At 40.5% G+C, this 15,710-nt stretch overlaps 1 protein-coding gene and 1 long non-coding RNA gene across 2 annotated transcripts; one reads left to right on the top strand and one right to left on the bottom strand.

Moving 5' to 3' along the window:
- Positions 1-1,446: 1,446 nt before the first annotated feature.
- Positions 1,447-6,433, top strand: LOC122530118 (head-specific guanylate cyclase; the record flags this gene model as incomplete). The annotated part of the gene is made up of 8 exons (XM_043656792.1): positions 1,447-1,814; positions 2,846-3,227; positions 3,755-3,934; positions 4,399-4,537; positions 4,669-4,835; positions 4,923-5,066; positions 5,708-5,862; positions 5,972-6,433. Coding segments are annotated over 8 exons (1,725 nt in total), but the record flags the coding sequence as incomplete, so codon positions are not given.
- A 3,712-nt stretch (positions 6,434-10,145) lies between these two features.
- LOC122530120 lies at positions 10,146-13,914 on the bottom strand. Its single transcript, XR_006306915.1, has 3 exons — positions 13,596-13,914; positions 10,951-11,149; positions 10,146-10,271 (listed from the first exon to the last, which is right to left on the bottom strand). It is a non-coding gene; the product is annotated as an uncharacterized LOC122530120 (long non-coding RNA).
- Between the last annotated feature and the right edge of the window lie 1,796 nt (positions 13,915-15,710).

Here is a 15,710-nt window from a genome sequence, read left to right as displayed (position 1 = left end):
TCTGTTTTTTTTTTTTTTTTTTTCTTCTTTTAATTGTCCCGTCTATTGAGAAATATCGAACTTCCCGAGCACGAAGAAATATTCACTCCGTGACTAGCCCGCCGATATTTAAAACCAAAGTCGTACAAAGCGCGTTTTTATAATGATCTGTCAGCGAAAGAAATTGCGAGCCGGTTAAAGTCGCGATCTATTCCTTGAAATCTCCACTGGATCTCTTCCGTGCGCTCGTTGTCCTTGTGCAAATGAGACGTTACAGATTCCGTTGGAACGCTCGAATAGTACAATAGATAAGTAATTAACGAAATCGGGTCAGCTTGCTCGAAAGAAAACGAGAAAGGAGCCGAGGAGAATTTCAGGGGACGAATGCGCCTTTCTGCAAGAGAAATTACAACTACGATGTTCGTGGAAACTTGTTAGATATCTTGAATTCAGTCGAATAACGGTTCGTACAATGGAACGTGGGTTTTCGCTTCTGCGAAAGAAGTAATTGCGGGGGTGTTTGATTGGTTGAAAGAACGGGAGTATCGATAAATCGAGAGTGCCGATTGTTTGCTGCGAGCAGTTTTTATTGCTGACGAGGAGAGTGTCTACGAATGTGCTCGGAAAGATAATTCGGATTAACGTCTGGCCATTTCTTCCAGCGTAGTTTCCGATTAAATCTGATATTAAACAACATCACTTCCGAATAGCCGCAGAGGCGCGACAAATAAAAATCACGTTGTACGAGGTACTAATTGCAACGTAAAAAGAAAAAAAAAAAAGGAAAAAAATTGACAACGGTTTATCGATTCATTTTCGTTGAGAAAGAACTAATTGCAGCGTCCGTTTGTCGAGAAATATTGTCAATAACGAACGATCTGTTCACGCACACTATGAAATTTTCATATACAGACGTGTAAAAAAAAAAGCAATCAAAGCACCGAATAGTCACGCATAAAAACATTTCACACGATTTCCCATCGCTTTCAACCCTGCATTTAAATCTTCAACACAACAAATCCTCCAGTTTCATCCAGTCGCGCACTTTCCCAATTTAACTTCAAACATACTTTTCCCCTCTCTTTGCTCCCGTTCGCTACGTTCTGGAACTTTCGCGTTATCCGAATCCTATAAAACCTATGATTTCCAAAGTCCCAGAGGGGAACCAATTAAACCGATCGATTCACGCCCCGGAAAAAAGAAAAGATACCAATTACATCCACGTCGCTACATCGATCCGAAGGAACAGCTAACGGGTCACTCCTGACCCACATAGCGCGAAACCTGTTCAAATGTAAAGCAGCTAGGTCAGCTAGGTTCGAGTCAATTGAACGAGCGGCTCGCGTTGCTCTTCGCTCCCCACCGTCGAGAAGTTGAGAAAGGTCGATTCCACGAGGAATCGAGCGGGACTCGAGAGTGCGATCGACCCCCGAAGAAAGAAGGTCGCGTGGCGAAGGTCGAAGCTAATTCAGCAAATCTTTTCCAGACGTGGACGTGGCGTGGACGTTTTTCGATCAGCTCGGCCAGGAGCTGATTTATACCGCTTGCGTGGGTCTGCTCGAGAGAGCGTTCCGTTGCCTCGGGAACGATCTGACAGCCTTCCTGACCACTCTCGACGGCGTGAACGACGTCGTGCAACATCAGTCCGGATCCGAGGCAGAGGCCGAGTTCGTATGCATCGCCACGCCGGAAGCGATCGAGCTGCATTTCACCACTGACCACCCGTCTGTTGCCTATCTACTTGTTGGCAGCTTGAAAGGCATCGCCAGACAGTTTTACAACGACGATGCCAAAGTGCAGATTCTACCCGATCCCTACAGTAACAAATTTTTCAGGCAAGTTATTCTTCACCGCTCATTCGTCTAGCAATGACGAAGGTTCTACGTGAAGGTTGGTCGAAAAACGAGTATCTTTTTGCTTCGCACTCGTGCAATCGTGTTTGCGAAACGTAAAAATTTTTAATAAAGTCTCTGTGTCCACCTCTGTACACGCGGAGTAGCTACGTACTCGCGGAAAGAGAGACAGAGAGATGCAAAAAAAAAAAGAAACGGTTTTATCAGTTTTTACGTGCCATTTTAGATTTCATCGTTAGTTGAAAATCCGGTACGTGCACGGCCGCAATTTGCGATTTATTGATCGCCGGTGCACTTGAGGGTTCGAATAATACCACGCCGATGTTACCAGTCAAAAGAACAATATTTAGTATTTGCTAGTTCGATTGGCAACCGGCGTGTGCGTGTTGACATCGTATCGCTCAATTTACACGGAGACGGTGAAAGAGTCCTAGGAATCGCGTCACCGCGAAGTGGACAAATATTGATCGCTGATGTTTGCAGACATTTAAACCGACGGCCGCGTATCAAGAATCTTCGTTACACAGTACTCGCTTTGTAAAGAAAGAATTCGTTGAATCGTAAATCTGTCTCTGGTTACTTGTAACAAGGGAGCACATTGTCCAAATAATTTGAGGCCAGTTCCCCATAATTAGCTTGGAATAGTTTCGTTTTAATTAAAGCTTCCCGCGGAGAAAATCGATCGCCACGATGTGAACGACAGAGTGAATTCAAAGACTGATTAGCAGTCCGATAAATAGACGAAAGATTGGCATCGAGTTGATTCGGTTTCTGCGTTGCTTCGCTTCAAAATTTCGAATCAAATGTTTCGAGGCATTAGGCAAACTTGGAATTAGAAATTTTAAGATGTGTTATACAAGTAGTATATCTAGTACTTTGACTGTTTGGAAATTTGAAGATTAGAACTTGAATTATTACAGCTGGCTCGCAATAGACTATTAGGTTCTGCATGTTAATCGAAGGCACTCCGTATATCCTGTACGCGTAATAATGTTCAATGAACTGTTTCGCAGGTATCGCATCACTCCGGAGCGCTATAGCGAACATTTGGTGGTCGATCCAGAGATCGACGATAATCTCGACACGGTTACGTCCCTGTTCCGTCCACTGTCGACCGAAGCCACGGACCTACGTATGGGGGTGGCAAGCTTCTGCAAAGCCTTTCCATGGCATTTCGTGGTCGATCGGCAATTAGAGCTTGTGCAGCTTGGCGTCGGATTTATGAGGATCTTCGGGCATCATCTGAACCGATTTGGCAGAGAAATATCGACGTACTTCGCTTTTACACGACCGCGCGGAGTTACATTAACTTTCCACGAGATATTGAAACACGCGAACACACCTTTCGTGCTCACCCTCCAGAGACCGCAGGGCGTCGATAAATATCCCGCGGAGGTATTTGAATGTACAATACTATCCCTATGGGAATTGGAACAATTGTTATGACTGACGTATTTCGAATTTCGAATATATATATAAATGTACGAGATCAAAAATCGATACTTTGATAAGAATCAACACGTCTCTGATTAAATTTAAAGCGAACTCACGCATGTAACTCGCTACGCCACGCGTGTCTGTTCGTTATTTAACCAATTGCGCTGGCAACTGATTGCGGACCATAACGAGTGACCGAGTCGTACACAATAATTCGTCGCTTTCTTTTTAAACTCGTCGGCATGATATCACTGGATGGAAATTATTGAGAAGTAAATAAATTGATTATTTGTTTCGCCTGGGCTATACTTAAGTATACTTAAAACTAATGAGAAAATATTGCAATTTTTGGAACGAAAGGTTCTCGACGTGCGTGTCGCGTCGTTTCAGCGCAAGAGGTTAAAATGCTCGAGCATCGAAATGCGTTTTCCTATTCGGATCGAGTTTCAAAAATTATGCTACTAACAGGATTTCAACGATTCCAGGGTTTAGAGATGAAAGGTCAGATGGTCCATTGTCCGGAATCGGATTCCATCCTATTTGTGAGTTCGCCGTTCCTGAACGGCCTGGAAGGGCTAACTGGTCGAGGACTTTTTATATCCGATATTCCATTACACGACGCCACGAGAGACGTCATCCTGGTGGGGGAGCAGGCCAGGGCACAGGTATAACAAAATTCACGTTTCACGCTCTCTCATCCCCGGTATCGTTACATTTATATTTATAGACCTCATACGAGTGGGAATATTATATTAAACGATGCGCTACGCTGCGAACGACGCGAGAGAGATCTCCAGCGTGCAGTTTGATCTGCCGATGAAAATTTCATCAATGGATAGGTCCTCTTGAAGTATTCATTGAGATTTTCAATTGGCTGGATCACGTTCGTATCATGCATCTTTAAAGGATTTTACGATTTGAAAAGGATTTTGATTCCTCGGGATAGAGGGCAATAGCGTGCAGAGCGTTTCGTTCTAGATGGCGTCACTGTCCAGTACAGCGGATTGACTCGAACATGCGTTGATAAAGTCGTTCTCGTTGTACATCGATTTTTTTTTTTTTTTAATTTTGTCCACCTCGTCGAGAAAAAGCGATGATGAAAGTGAATATTAATCTTCCGTTTCTGCAGGATGGATTGAGAAGACGAATGGACAAGTTGAAAAGTTCTATAGAAGAAGCAAATCTAGCTGTGTCCGCCGAAAGAGAGAAAAACGTCAGCTTGCTTCATCTTATATTCCCTCCAGATATAGCGAAACGTTTATGGCTGGGTAAATATTTTTAATTACGATCCTCGTAATTAAATGGTTTCGTCTTTAAATGCCTTGTAATTAAACTGTTTGTCTCGAATTGGAATTTATGTTCAAGGAATATATATATATTATATTTTTTTCTTTTTCAGGAGAAACAATCGAAGCAAAAACTTATCCCGAAGTGACGATGCTTTTCAGCGATATTGTTGGCTTTACGGAAATTTGTTCTACCGCGACACCAATGATGGTCATCAATATGCTTCAAAATCTTTACGAGCAGTTTGACTCGTTTTGTGGCCAGTTGGATGTTTATAAAGTACGAATCTCACGCACGTGAACATAATCTCTTTTAAGATTTATTATAGAGACAGGATGTCGATTCAGTTAATGCCAAAATTTTCAGGTGGAAACAATCGGGGATGCCTACTGCGTCGCGTGTGGCCTCCATCGTGACACTTATATTCATGCACAACAAATAGCTTGGATGGCTTTAAAAATGATACAAGCGTGTTCTCATCATTTAACTCACAAGGGCAAACCAATAAGGGTAATGGAAAACATTTGTTTTCTCAATTTATTTTGTCACTAGATGTCACTATTCGGTTACGTTGGATTGAAAACGTTTTCAATAATGAAATTAATATTATGGTACTCTCCGAAGTACCATATAGTTTTACAATTAATCTTATGATAAATTTCTGTTAATTTAAACAACAAAAGTGAAATTGAATATTACGTAAGTTTATTGAAATGACTAACGTTTCACGTTATTACTATATTTCAAGAAAGTGATGTTCGATTGTTTATTATTATGTCTATGAGACTATGAAAACTTTTCCCATTTAAAGTATTCCTTGCTCGCGATGACTGAAAGAATAAGTAAAGCAAATGCAGTTACATTAACATTTTAAAATAGGTTACGTCGCAGCTAATGAAATCACAACTCACTAATAATTCATTATTTTGTAATTACAATTGAATATAATTGAATATTGCGTTCCTACAATTTTAATGTTCAGTCGTCGTGTTTATAACATTTCATATCGCAGAAGTAACTTGAAACTAATTATTTCTCTCATTTTTGAATTTAAAGAACGTACTACAAATACCTCATTTTCATTAATAGAACTCTAATTTCCATTTCAACTCGTGATAACAGAGACACTCACAATGAGAATAATGTTTCAGATGCGTATTGGCATTCACACTGGGATGGTACTAGCAGGGGTTGTTGGGAAAAAGATGCCAAGGTACTGTCTTTTCGGGCACAATGTTACCTTAGCTAATAAATTTGAATCTCTGAGCGAACCACTTCGCATCCACGTTAGTCCAACGACATATGTGTAAGTAAACTTTCACTTGTAACACCTGTGACAATTAGCAAAAGTGTGTTTGTTGGAAATTTCGTGTTACTCGCATTCTCGTTATTATTCGTTTGTCTGTGAATTTCAGGTTACTGAAATATCCCATATCAGGATTTGACCTGGAACCACGACCAAAAGAGTTTCTACCGAAGGAGTTTCCAGCTAACATAGAAGGAACGTCTTACTTCCTGAGTGGCTACAAACACAAGGACGTCGACGTGACCCTTCCGTTGGATCTACATATTCAGAGCGCGATCAGGGAATACAACCTCGTGTAGATATTCTAAATAATAAAGAACCATCCCAACGAATGTACGTCGTTTGTGAATGTCGCTGTACCAAAGCTGCTCTGTCCGTAACTAACAACACTTTCTCGGCAAACGTCTACTTCTGATGATATTTCACAAACTGGCACCGTGTCTAACGAACGCTGATTCTAACCAGCCTAAACGGTGAACTCCTGAGCCGATAATATTTATACGCAGAGTGTTAGGTTACAATTATTATACACTTATGACCATATGAGCAAATAAATCTGTATGATAAATCACCCGATTCATTGATTCCTCGAATCGTTTTATTAAAATCCTCGCTCCATCCAGAAATTATTAATTACGGTCCTTCCGTTTGCGATTGGAAATTAACGTTATGCAAATTGTCATCTGACACCGATCCTGAAATCTTTCGAACAGACTGGGGGAGACACTCGTTTTTTAATTAATTCCATCACTTTACGGCCCGAATAATAAATAGCCTGCGGTCGAATTTTACCAACGAAAATCGTATTTTCCAAGCGTGTATAACCGAGAGCGTGTATACTTATGATCCGTGATGCTTACCGCAAGTCGATACAGTGCAATTCTTTTTCCCTCTGTTTCCTTACTTATCCCCGTCCCTTTGAAGCAAGGCTGGTTGCTTTTATTTTTGATAAGCCTCGTCCCAGATTCGAATCTTACAACGCGGCTCTTTGTTTCATGAAAATAATAGAACAATTTGTATTCTTTACCGAAGCAGCCGGTTATCGTTACAGGCTGCGCGTTGTCCGGCCAGCTATTTCTTTTTTTTCTTTCTTTCTTTCTTTCTTTCCTCCGGCCTGAAATGAAACTCCATCGATGCACTGCCCTCCACGATGTTACTTATTTACCGTGGAACGTTACGCGTTTCGTTTCGTTTTTCTTCTTAGCCACCAGCTATGATTTCTATCGTTTAACACTGGCATTAATGTGCTCGGATGCCGTCTCATCTACAATTTACACGAATCCCATTGTGCAAGAGAAAGAAACATAAACGTGAATGAATAGCAATAGTATTTGTTCCGCGAAAATTTTTTGTTGAAATCATCCAGATTTTTTTCGTTATTTCGACAGATATGCGATTGACCGGGCAAATAATTTTTCTCCATCTCCGACGTTCTCTTCGTAAGATCCTTACATTTCCGTTCCGATTTCGCGTTTCCATGATTTTACGAATATACATATACATAAATCGAATTTATCTTTTGTTTCAAACAACAGTTGCAATCTATTGATAAATGAATTGTAAACAAAAGTATCGAACGTTCAAACGAACATGATGCAGTTAATTGTAATTAAGAATTACAAATAATTGTAAACATAAAATATACAATGAACCAATATCATTTAATACGTCGAAATTAATGTAACGCGAAAGATCCAAAGAGAACATTTTTCGAGCAAATTTTCTTAAATTTCCCGTTTGTCAGATTGTCTCATTCATGTGAATTTTCAACCCGATGCACGAAGAAGATTTTCGCAATTCCACCGTCATCGATTTCATTAAAAATCGATTGACAAATAACCGTAAGTAGGTCAGTCAACGTTCAACACGTGATAAGACACTATCAAACTTTAATAAATCGATACTCGAACGAAGTTCACTTTCAGCTCTGACTAAAATCTAAAGATAATCATCGCACGACCCGATACGGCAAAACCACCACTTAGCGGAGTGAAATTTTAGCCAGTGCCAAAACGAACTCCCGCGAGATTGAATTCATTTATCCAAACGCGAACTCCAATTCTGTTATTCGAACGAAAAATCATATTCAACTACGTATCAACCCGTCGTGAGACGGATTTTGCTGAAAGTTGCTGAAAGTCTCTTAAATTCGACGTTAACATTTTTGCTCTTTGATTTCATGACTTCTCTGTACCGAGACACTTGTCAACCGCACACGGAAGAAGATATTTCCTAAGTTACCGAACACTTCAACTTTCCGATGATGTGAGATTTCATATACCGTTATACCGGAACTTGCGAACTTGACTCTCGGCTGATCTGTCGTGTCGTTTGCACAAGCTGTATCGCGTCATATGGCAGAAAGCAAAATCAACAAACTTCTATGATATTATCCGATTGCATGAATTATTTGTTCCTTGACAAACAGGTCAAGACAAATGGAATTCCGTCGTACTGGTTTCTGATACCGCGCAAGTAGCCAATCACGCATTGGATCCGAGGAAGTTCGTATTGTTGCCGGCTCTCATGGTTGTACGAAGCGCCGTGCACATGTTACTTTGCCCGGGCGGTCACAAAAGAAATCGGAGGAATAGCGTAACTAAAAAGCCGGCAAGGAAAGACCTACAAAAGAACCGACAATATTCCCTGGTTGCACGGTCTCACACACACGTAGACACATACATAGAGCAAGTGAGCACTGTATGGTGTATCTAGCCGCGTGCCTCGCCTGTACAAACGTACCTTTACTATTTCTTATGCTGCCATTCATCGCAACGAGTCCCGCGGCCGTGCAAAGAGAAAGAAATTAAACATTGGGCCTTCCGGCTACGCCGTATAATCAAACGCCGCTGCTGAAACTAACGAAGCAGGCCGCGGAATGAGACAGACAGAGCCTGATATCAAAATACAAGAAACGAGTCGGATACAGATGGGGAGAGAGAGAGAGAGAACGCGCATAGGAGAATAATAACTTAGATGACGTGCAATGAAAACTACGCTACGTATACGGAGAAAGATAGGCCAGCGGCAAAGGGGTAGGGAAGAGAATATCTTGCGGAGATGAGCATCGTGAATCGTGAGTATCGTAACCATATGTACATGTACCTTTTCATCGACGTACGACTACGGTCGAGTGAAACTGCGCCTAATGAGAGAAAATAACGAAGGGACAGTGAACAGATGAGAAAGAACGGTCACATATTGATGAACATTTATAGAGGGAAAAAGTAGATGGAAATCGACCGTCGACCGTAAGAAATTATGGCGACCGCTGAAAGAAAAGTTACTTGGATTACGCTGATCGAGACGGCAATTTGGGTAATCGCTCCCCCCCCCCCCCCTCCAAGCTTTGTACGGTGATGCTCATTTAGAACATCCGGTCAAGATATTTCAGGAGATGTTCTGGCCAATTTATTGTTCATTACAAAGACAGAGAGTTAATTTGAAAAGCTTACGAAAAAGCACAATTCATGAATATTGAGAGAATATTTGACATACTATTGGAATAGTAAAGTCGATAATTTAAAGATAAAAGTAATTTAACATTCGAGGTCGTACGTTGTCAGTACTAGATCATACGAATTTGTTAAATAATTCTACGTAAATAGAAATCACTGTTTATAAATTTCGAGGCTACTGATCCCGAACAATTAAGTTCAACTAAGCGACAGTTTCTTTCTTCTATCAGTTGAATATAATAATTCGAATTCGGTAAATATATCCTGTATTGGAGTTAGTATCTCCGCTTTACACTCGAAATGTACATTATTCCATTTGAACGAGCGCATTGTTCCTACGGCAAGGAGCCTCCTCGCAATAGATTGCTCGTTGTACGCTAATGCACCGAAGTAATCGATTAGCAAGCACTTCTGTGCAATTCGAGAATCATCGGACTTGCATTTCAGACTATCAATTAGGCGACGCATCTCGGCACGCAGACGCCGTGTCTCAAAAATTCCCGGACTCGTTACAATTGGAAACGGGAGTAGCGTCGATCGCGAACGAAACTCGACGACATCTGTCGTAATATCTGTCGAATGAAACGCAATCATTCCTGTTGAAAGTATGCGTTAATATTCCGCGTTAACGAAAATAATACGAAATTCACTTTTGAGAAATAATTCAACGCTTTCTCTTTCGTTCGTCCCGCGCAAATTTAACTTCTTACGATAAAACGCGGATAATAAATAGAGGGAGGAATTAAAAGAAGTTAACACGAAGGGCGGGTTAGCTTGTGTTTTTACTTAGGCACGTAAATATTTTAATAAGATACTCACGTGGTTAGACGCCGCTGGTGGGATATTTCAACTATCCCAAGTTTAATATACATGGCATTATCTACATTCTCCGCTTAATTACATTCTCTTAATAGTTTGTAACAGCTCCAAGTAAACTGATACCGGGTATTCCTGAAATTAAGAAATAACTTTATTATTCGAGGGTCTCGAAATTTCGTACAATCATTTGTGTTATTCGTTGTTAATAATTTACGTTTATTCCCTTGTTATTCAAAAGTACGTCAAATAATCCGAGAAACAGATAAAAGGAGAGAACGCGAGACAAAGTTGTGCGTCACAGAGTTCTGTACTTATACAAGCACGATAATGAGTAGAAAAACTTGGTGGACACCGTATTTAATTGAAGTAGTGAAAGTTCAGCAACTGCCAGGAGAAAAATGCTTGTTAGATACTTCGTATATTTTTCATACTTTAAAACTAACTAATCGCGTTGCGAAATGTCACCAACTGAATTATACTGTAGTATGGCGTTATACCGTGAAAGTGGAACAATTTGAGAAACGTGAAATACTTAGGGAACTCTATTAATTTCCATTGAATTTTCGTTCGTGGTATTTAAAAATTGTGAAATTTCTTAAATATGACAGAATAAAGGTTGTCCTTTGACTATTATCGTATGAAATTAAATAATCGAACGAACTGGAATAAATAAGAAGAATACGATATCTCTTCAATAATAATTAATTGTAATGAAGAGATTAGTTAATAGTAATAATTCTCTCTTTCAATAATATTAATTATTCCGTCTCAATTACAACTGAGTTTTTATTAGCAAGTTTTAATAATGCACGTGGCTCTTCCCGGGGAGTATAAACATTTTTCACTCTTCACGTTTCAGTCTCCGGTCATCCCCTTTTCACGGAGAACAGGACAAGTATGAGACAGGCTTGAAAAATTGCCAAAGCACTGTCTACTGCAAAAGTTTCATTAAGAAACGCTTCGTAATTTATTTTCGCACCTGTGTCGTGTTCCTTCCCTTCTACTCAAACCTTGGTAAACAGAGAATCAAATAACATTGCGATAAAGATTTTTGAAAAAGAAAAAGAAAGGAAACAGATGATAACATTGCAATAAAAATTCCTATTTTTCATCTTTCATCTGTAGAAAAATGCATGAATTTTAATGAAATACAATAGAATCAAAAGGTCTTTGTTATCAATTAGAGCATCATAATAAACTGCTTTGGAACATATCATATGCAATGCGATTTCCGACTTGCACCTGTTTTCCCATATGCATTCTCACAATGCGAGCGCAACTACACGTCGGTAGATACGCGTATATTCTTTGTATCGTTTCATTCAACCGTCTCTCCGATTGATCCGCTTATTCGATGAAACTGCGCTAATCATCGGTTTTTGGAAACGAAACTGAACCGAATCAAATATTTAGAGAAGTATACGCTTGTACGCATCAAACTAATTTCTTCTATTTTTTTTTTTTTTTTTTTTTGCTTCCGATGCATAAAAAAATATGCAAATATGAACAAGTTGCGGTCGAACAAGAGATGATTTTTTACGCAAGAATAAATCAAAAGAATAGAATGAGAATTGTTCGTGCGAAACATGGCATCCTAGCGATTAATTTGAAACATTCACGTACGTATGTATTTATATAGCTAACGTACGATACAATTTATTGATCATTATATTTCTTATAATATAATATTTCTATATTATAATTTCTTTCTTATTTAGTTTTATAATTATATAGTTTTATAATTCTTTCTATTTTAGTTTTACAATTTAATTTTCTTATAATTGACTATAACCATGTAATAATTATATACATTAGACAATAAGCGCTTTGGATGGCGCTTTTGATTTATCTTTGAGCAAGAAATTATTTTTCTTTATTCTACTGTACAATATTTTGATTCTGAAGAACACCAGAAAGAGAAGAAGATGTGACCGAATTCTTAAACGCGTAACACTGAATTTTTCATTGTGCGCAATTCACCACGGAAAAATATTTCGCAAAAAATGTGTTTTCAGACGATCGGAATAGCGAAACGCTATCTCGTATTTCTTATAGATGCCCGAAATCATGGTTTATCTGGAGGGAACACGTTAAAAACTATTTCACGTGAGATATTATTAGAAGAGGTCGAGGGTCGATGCATAAAATACATGAACGAGGGGACCACGGTGAATGAAATGTAATTTATTCAATTGCTTCTAATAAATGGTGCACAACCGAACAGAACGCGCGGCTAAAAATTCGTCCGTCGTTGCCACGCCCTCTACATTCGACGATAACGGTCCAAAGAGACGTCCAGAATTTAATGTTGATCCAATCGTAACTCTGACGTACAAACGTTAACATTAACATGCACAGGGAGTGGGTGGGGGAACATTATAAACCGTTTCGAAACGAAATTTCCATTTCGGCAACCGATCTCGTTCGTTCGACAACGATTATTGTTTTTGATGGATTCGTTTACGGTTGGCGGCCTTATCGATTGACCTTTCACGAGTACTGAAAAACATCGAGTACAAAACGTTCGTCAACGAATGACAACGAATACAATCATTCAATTACAAAAAAATGGCGTTATGACCTACATCCGATTGATCCACGTTTAATATCGAATAGTGGTTGTTAGAGAAAGTACAGTCGAAAGAAATCATTGAAGTGTATGTTCGATCGGTAAAAATTTACAACTATCGGATTTATATAACACTGACCAAGCATGTTTGCGTCCGTACAACAGAAAAATATAGCGCGTCCATCACGTACAATTCAACTCGGTTACGAATCGCGCTCTCTAAATGCTTAAACGTCACACGTAAACGCGTCTATGTATTCACGTTAGAAAGAGATTATTTACCGTGTCTCACGTACCGTCGTGTAAATATCGTGTTTACGGGGAGGATCTGGCAATTTCCTCGTCGGAGTCAGGTAAGAGCAATAAACAAACTAATTTCGAAGTTCAATGGCTGCACATTGGAGCGACAGTTGGAATAGTTGGATTGACAGCCATACTATATTTTAAATATCGAGCCCTACAAACCTCTGGCGGAGATTTGAGATACTATTTCGAAAGACCTAAATTTAAACTCCGTAGATTACGCTCGAGGGTTAACCTCTTGCGCTGGAATGACGTGTCACGTCGAAAGTATTTGGCTCAAAATTGCAATATTTTCTCAGTTTTAAGTATATTGAAATATAACCGAGACAAGACAAATAATAAATTTATTACTTCTTAGTAATTTCTATCCAGTAATATACCGATGAATTTGAAAAGAGGACGAATTATTATATACGATTTGGTCACTCGTTATGGTCCGCGAACCAGTCACTAGACGCAAGAGGTTAATTAAATAGCTAAATTAGAAAGAATCTAAATCGAATCGAGAATTTCTTATCAGAGACGCAAATTTTAGCCTAAACGCGACAAGTAGAAAGAAAAATGACGATTTTAAATAAACGAACCTTTATGCGATCACGTCGCATACATCGCCGTGTCGGGGATCAGTGTTCTTGTTATGTTTACGAAAATCGAGATTGTTATTTCCGGATGGGATTTTCCGCATCGGCGAGCCAGGCGCAGAATTTGATTTAACATGTGCAGAAACCCGTACGAGAAACGTACGTACACTCGAGTTTCTAAGGAATCGGAGCACAGAAAGACCGGGCAAAGACGCGTGACGCGATAGGTGAGGTATCGGCCGCCAGGAGCGCAGCAATCGCGTACGCTAGCCTCAAGACTTTCTCGACACTCAGTCTGCCGGAGTCTGCAGCGCGCGAAAGTTGTATGTGCGACGCGTAGCGTGTTCGACACCGGGCCCCGTACACAGGATTTCGTCCCCGCGCGCTTCGTCAGTGCTGCGATCAACAGTTCTCCGTATTTCTGTGCGACGTAATGCGACGATCGAGACGCGTGGGTCAGTTGGCAATCGATATTATCGATTCTCGCGGCATCGAACGAGATCAGTCAGTTGATCGCAAGTGTCGCTGTCGTCGGGTTTGATTTTTCTCCCCCAACTTGTTACCACGTGATTTTTCTCCGTTAAATTTGAAATTTACCGGAGCGACCGAGTATATTTCTCGGGTGAGCGGCGTCGTCGTCAAAGTGAGTGTTCCGACAAATTCTTCTCGGTGTGTGATCAATCAATTCGCGAGTTCGATGATATACCCGCGATGCGCGCGGTATACGCGGTGAAAACGGAGGGAAAAGAAAGAATTTAAGGCGCGAGTGAGACGCGTTGATACGTCTACTAGGTATCATTTCGTTTCGTGGATCGACCGCTCTGTCTCTGTGTGTGTCGCAGCTGCGGCGTCTCTCGCAACCGGCCAAAAGAAACAGAGAAGACGAAGGAGCAAGGTTGCCGGTGGCGGCTCCGATTGACGGATAGGATCGTTTCAGCTGCAACGAGAGAACGTCCACCTTGTATGGCAGTAAGTGTCTCCATATTCTTTTTTCTTCTCTCTCTCTCTCTCTCTCTCCCTTTCGCCGTTCCTTCGACCGGGCTCGTCGATTCATTCTCTTTCTTCGCGCGCGTCCCTTCCGTGCGACCGTCTGGCTGTGACCTTCTTGGGATGCACGCGAATAAGAGTAGTCGATCTCTTACCTTGCTCTACCTCCTCTCTCCGTGGCACACGAGGCAGGCAGAACAGTCGAACATGCTCTTTTCTTCGAGTAACCTGGACTCGCTCGGAATGGAATCTTGCCTCGGGAACACGAGCAACTTGAACGTTCATCTCTCTTCTCGTTGCTTGAACTTCGGTGGGAAATAATCCACCTCGTACCGCGATCGTTCCATTCGCAATACGTTCTCTGACTCGATGATTTGAAACGTCTACGGTGTAAAGTTGTAGTGATTCTTTTTCCCTAAACGAATCGCCGTTGTCGTTTGGTCGAAAGTTGAGAGCGTCGATCTGCAGTTGGCAGGTATTCGGGAGCGGGTCGACCAGCTAGAAAACGGAGCCGATCCTACACGGTCGTTCCCTAACCGCTACGAAATGGCTCGATTGTGTTCGGTTCTTTCAAACTGACACGCTCTCGAGCATTGCCTTTCAAACGTGTTCCAACGCGTATCGTAGGTTACGCGTCGGGATAAATCACCGTTTTCCTTTTTCTCGTCGATTCTTCGAGCTTTCGGTTTTCACGTTGTAAACATACTTACGTCGTAGATTATTTAAGCCGAAGTACTCTAGGTTATGAGCACGTATATACGCGAATTTCATTGATCGTTGTAAATATAGGGCATCGATGTATGTACTTGGAAGAAAAATAGACGCCTCGTCTGTTTTATAATTCAAGCGTACGTATAACATCTAATTGCGAGTGATATCTGTTGCTCTGGGAATGATCATGGTAAATTACATGTTATCTGTGAGAAACGTTTACGTTTAAAGTGTACAATACTCATAGTACTTGTACAACATATCTTAATGATACCTTTTATCGTAAATTCTTTAGTTTAGATTAAGTTTAGACTGCTTAAATAGAGATTATTTACATGTATGAATAATCCTTCTTCTACGTGAAATTTGCAATTCAACAATTCAATGGACCGTAGAAAGTTCCAGAATTTTTCAGAAATT

Source organism: Frieseomelitta varia, unplaced genomic scaffold (assembly GCF_011392965.1).
Source record: "Frieseomelitta varia isolate USP_RPSP 00005682 unplaced genomic scaffold, Fvar_1.2 scaffold_33, whole genome shotgun sequence".
Lineage (NCBI taxonomy): Eukaryota > Metazoa > Arthropoda > Insecta > Hymenoptera > Apidae > Frieseomelitta > Frieseomelitta varia.
Note: the sequence above shows the minus strand (reverse complement) of the source record. Positions and strands in the feature narration are given on the sequence as shown.